The sequence below is a fragment of the Astatotilapia calliptera genome, chromosome 7, assembly GCF_900246225.1.
Source record: "Astatotilapia calliptera chromosome 7, fAstCal1.2, whole genome shotgun sequence".
NCBI classification, from domain to species: domain Eukaryota; kingdom Metazoa; phylum Chordata; class Actinopteri; order Cichliformes; family Cichlidae; genus Astatotilapia; species Astatotilapia calliptera.
This window is the reverse complement of record NC_039308.1, coordinates 62069007-62073885: the sequence shown is the minus strand read 5'-3', so window position 1 is coordinate 62073885 and position 4879 is coordinate 62069007. Positions and strand designations below refer to the sequence as shown.

At 48.8% G+C, this 4879-nt stretch overlaps 1 protein-coding gene across 1 annotated transcript; it reads left to right on the top strand.

The window, feature by feature from the left end:
- The first annotated feature begins 454 nt into the window (after nucleotides 1-454).
- On the top strand, nucleotides 455-4676 carry LOC113027022 (uncharacterized). The gene has a single exon (XM_026176400.1). It carries the CDS (start codon nucleotides 465-467, stop codon nucleotides 4563-4565), a length of 4101 nt encoding a protein of 1366 aa, XP_026032185.1. The 5' UTR covers nucleotides 455-464; the 3' UTR covers nucleotides 4566-4676.
- Nucleotides 4677-4879: the final 203 nt, after the last annotated feature.

Below are 4879 nucleotides of genomic sequence, written 5' to 3'. Positions count from 1 at the left end.
AGCAACTTGTGGCCGCTGCGGCTCCCCCTCCTGGTCCAGTTGCCCCTGATTTGTATCCGAACCCATGGCCAACTGATCCACAGCCCCCCCAGTATGGTGCTTATCACTCCCCGGCCCCTTATGGGCAGAGAGGTTCCCCATTTGGAGGAAACAGAGGTGGTTTCAGGGGAAGGGGTCAGATGGGAGGTGGTAGGGGAGGCCAGATGTATGTTTGTTTCCGGTGTGGACAACCTGGACACTGGGCTAAAGCGTGCCCTTTGAACCCGGCTGCTGGAAGAGGCAGGGGAGCCCGTGGTGGGCCCTATCAGCATCCTGGCCACAGAGGTGGACCTCGTGGTGCTTTAGTTGAAGTGCCCCCGGCCCCACAGATGCCTGTGATGGGGTGGGAGTACTACGAGGGTGGTCCCCAGCTATAGGACACCCCACAGACTGCCCAGGACGGTGAAGGGACAACGGCGGACCCTATGCTGTCCATAACTGTAGATAGAAGAAGAAGCAGCTTTTTAGTGGACACTGGAGCTACGTACTCCACCATTAAGGATGTTGCTCGTGAAAGACTTACTGACAGAGTGATTACAGTGGTGGGCATATCTGGGGAACCTAAAACTCTGCCTTACACCGTGCCCCTCCCCACAACGGTTGGAGATCAGACCTTGTTACACAGCTATGTTTGTTCAAAACAGGCGCCTGTGAATTTACTGGGAAGAGACTTGTTGATTAAATTAGGAGCCACAATACTCTGCTCTTCACAAGGCCTAACTGTGACTCTCCCTACTGGGGTTGTACTTCCCTGCTCTGATGGGCCAGAGGGAGGTGGTCAGTTTCTGCTGCAACCCTCCTCCTGTTTGGCGGACTCTGCTGACATCTACTGGGCATTATTGGAAGTTGAAACACCTGCTGAACCAGGAGTTTGGACTGCTTTTCAGCAATGGCGGCCGTGGCTCTCACTCCTACATCCTTATGTCCCTCCCCCTGACCCACCTCATGTTACACTGTTTTATGACAGGCATGACACCACCTGGTACCAGCACATGTTCCAAGAGCAGTGTGAGGGGCGGGCTTGGTCTCTGAACATGTCGTGCATTTTTGCGGCACCGGAGGGAGTGGCAGCAGCGGTTACTTTTACAACAGATCAATTACAGTGGTACATGATGTCTGATGAGGCAGCTCCCCATGTGTCACTGGCCTTACATCCTGGACACCAGGCTAAGGAGCTGGGTGGAATGGTTAAACGTTCCCTTGCGGCCACTGACTGGACACCTACAAAACTCCCACAGGTTTTGTTTTCTCCATCTACCAAGACATACCAAATTTTAAATGATTGCTTTAATTCCTCAACACTGCAACATGGAGTGGTCAGCGGGTCACATGGAAGAGAACACACAGACCACTGTGATGCTGCGCCTTTACTCGACTCTCTTCCAGATTGTTTGTGGTCCCTTGGACCCACAGATGTAGGTTTAGTTGATGTGGAGCCAGTCTCTTTTCAACTGTCATCTGCTACCCCTTTGTGGCAGCCTCAGTACCCACACAGACCGGAGGCTGAGGCTGGGATTGCAGAAACAATTTCTGGTTTGGTCACTGCCGGTGTCTTGGAGCCCTCCTGCTCTAAGTGGAACACGCCCATCCTACCCGTTGAGAAAAAAGGCACGGGGAAGTTCAGAATGGCACATGATTTGAGAAGGATTAATGCCTTACTTGGCACTCCTACTTTGCCTGTGCCTAATCCTTATGTTGCCTTGACCAACCTCCCACCATCTCATGCCTGGTTCACCTGCATTGACTTGGCTAATGCCTTTTTCTGCCTCCCACTTCGTGAGTCACTGCGTGACATTTTCTCATTTACATTTAGAGGCCGACAATGGCGTTACACTCGCTTACCACAGGGATTTGCCCTCTCCCCAGGACTGTTTAATCAGTGTTTGAAAGAACTTTTACAAACCAGCCCACTACCATCTGACTGCATGTTAATACAATATGTGGATGACCTTTTGCTGTCTGCCCCCACGGCTGACATCTGTTTGGAGGCCACCAGAGTGGTACTTCACCACCTGGCCAACACAGGTTTTAAAGTGAGCAAAAACAAACTACAGATTGCAAGAAAACAGGTTTCTTTTCTAGGCCGCATGGTCTCACAGTCCGGTATTTCCTTGTCCCCAGAACACAGGAACTCCATTTTGCACCATCCAAAACCTCTAACTGTAAAAGACATGTTGTCATTTTTGGGCCTGACTGGTTACAGCAGGACCTATGTCCCAGACTATGTTGGCCTTACTTCCCCTTTGCGCGTTTTGGTAAATGAACAAGGCATGAGAAACCTCTCTGCTCCCCTCTCATGGACTACAGAAACAGAACAGGCGTTTATAAAGTTAAAACAACAGCTTTCTGTCGCCTCTGACCTTGCTGTGCCAGATTATGCTTTGCCTTTTCATCTTGATGTTTCTGGAACTGGAACCCATATCAATGGTATCCTGTTCCAGAAAAAAGGGGGAGAGAGAAAAGTGTTGACATATGTAAGCGTAATGCTTGACAACACTGAAAAACGCCACCCACCGTGCACACAACACGTTTCTGGACTTGCAAAAATCATTCAGAAAACAGCACACATAGTGATGAACCACCCACTAAAAATTTTGACATCACACAGTGTGGTGGCCTACGTCTCCTCACAGGCCTTCACACTCACTTCACTCAGGCAGAGACGCCTCAGTACCATTTTGGAAGCACCACACATCTCCTACTCACATGAAGGCATAAACATGGCTGATCACATGGGATCAGGGGAACCACATATGTGTGAAGAGGTTGTGCAGGTACAGGAGAAAATCAGGCCAGATTTGCAGGCAGAACCTCTAATGGATGCAGAAAAAGATTGGTTCACAGATGGATGTTGTTTCAGAACTGAAAGTGGAATGTTGAAGGCTGCATGGGCAATAGTGGAACAGACAGACATGAGATGGAAAACAGTGAAGGCAGAGCAGTTGACAGGACAACAGTCTGCACAGAGAGCTGAACTGAGAGCGGTGATTGAAGCCTTAAGGATGGGAAAGGGACAGAAAGTGAATATATACAGTGATTCAGCTTATGCTGTGGGAGCAGTGCATGTGGAGCTCAAGCAGTGGCTAAGAGCTGGTTTTTTGACAGCCAGCGGAAAGCCTATTAAACATGAGATAGAAATGAGGGAATTAGCGGAAGCACTGTTGTTACCTGTTAAGGTGGCAGTGGTAAAATGCAAAGGACACAGTGCCGGATTGGACTTAGTGGCATTAGGTAACAAACAGGCCGACTTAGTAGCTAAGCAGACAGCTGGTTACTTACCCTCCCTGATTATGGTAATGGACCCAGAAGCCACACCCCCTCCAGAAAGACCACCCATACAACTAGGCCTAGCCACAATCAGAGAGTTACAGGACAAAGCCAGCCCCCAGGAAAAATCATTATGGGTAACAAGAGGGGCCACAAACACAGATGTTTGGCGTGGCCCAGATGGAAGGCCCATTCTACCGCCAGGGGTCAGACAGACAGCAATGGAAGAGGCACATGGAGTGGGGCATGTGGGACCTGCACAAATGATGAGGAACTTAGCCGCCTGGTGGCACCCTTATCTAAAAGACATGACAAAATACATGGTTAAAACCTGTAAGGAGTGCAACCAATTTGGAATCAAGCCCGCCTTCAAGCCAATAGCAGGGTACTTCCCCATCCCACTTTGCCCAGGGAAAGAAATAATCATTGATTACACAGACATGGTGGACAGAGTAGGCAGTTACAGGTACCTGCTGGTGGCTGTGGATGCATTTTCAGGTTGGCCAGAAGCCTGGCCGACAGCAAGTGAAAACAGTAGAACTGTGGTGAAGTGTCTGATTAATCATTATATACCACAGCATGGGTTTCCCGAGGTCATAAGGTCGGACAATGGTTCACATTTCAGGAACCACGATCTGCAGAGGGTTGAAGCCGCATTAGGTTTGAAACATAAGTTTGGCTCAGTTTACCACCCCCAATCCCAGGGGAAAGTGGAAAGGATGAATCAAACTCTAAAAACTAAATTGGCTAAAATCTGTGCACAGACCAAATTAGATTGGGTTAAGGCATTGCCTCTTGCATTAATGTCCATAAGATGCTCAGTAAATCAAACCTCTGGTTACACTCCATTTGAGTTGGAGCATGGCAGGCCTTTTCCTGGCCCCTCCTCTCGCCTGTTAATGTCGGATGAAGCTGATTCAGACCTCGATCCGAGGACATATTATAACATGCTCCGCAGTTTTGTCGCCCAGTATTCCTCACAGGTCGCTGAAAGAAACCAGCAAGAGCTGAAAGAGGCGGCTACACCTGGAATGGACTACGTCCTCCTGAAAGTCACAAAGAGAAAGTGGGCTGAGCCTCGCTGGACAGGCCCTTACCGCATAACAGAGCGGACCTCCCACGCTGTCAGGCTCGAAGGGAAAGGTGACACCTGGTTTCATTACACACAGTGCGCTGCTGCCACCGAACCAGGAAGAACCTTAAGAGAGGTGCAGAAGGACCTGTCAGAAGGAGCTGCAACAGCATCACCAACCACTTGAGGGAGCCAAAACTCAACCTACAAGCCGGCTGGTTACAAAAGGGGGTGTTCTTCATACTGAACTAAACATTTTTATTTTTCTATTTTTAACATCTTTTATGACTTTGCTTTTATATTGGCTTGAGTTTTTAAGATTTACATTTTACATTGCAATAGTTTTAACCGCTGAAAGCTCATTTAAAGTTGTGTCACTGATACTTTTTGTTGCTCTTTAACTCCTAGAACACGCCCTTGGCGAGGTGGGGGGAACTGGACCACCTTTCTCTGCCCCATCATCCTCTATTAGAAGACATCCAAGCTAAGTAAACATGTCTT

Coding starts and splice junctions, on each gene's coding strand:
- LOC113027022 (XM_026176400.1), top strand. CDS start 465: ATGCTGTCCATAACTGTAGATAGAAGAAGAAGCAGCTTTTTAGTGGAC.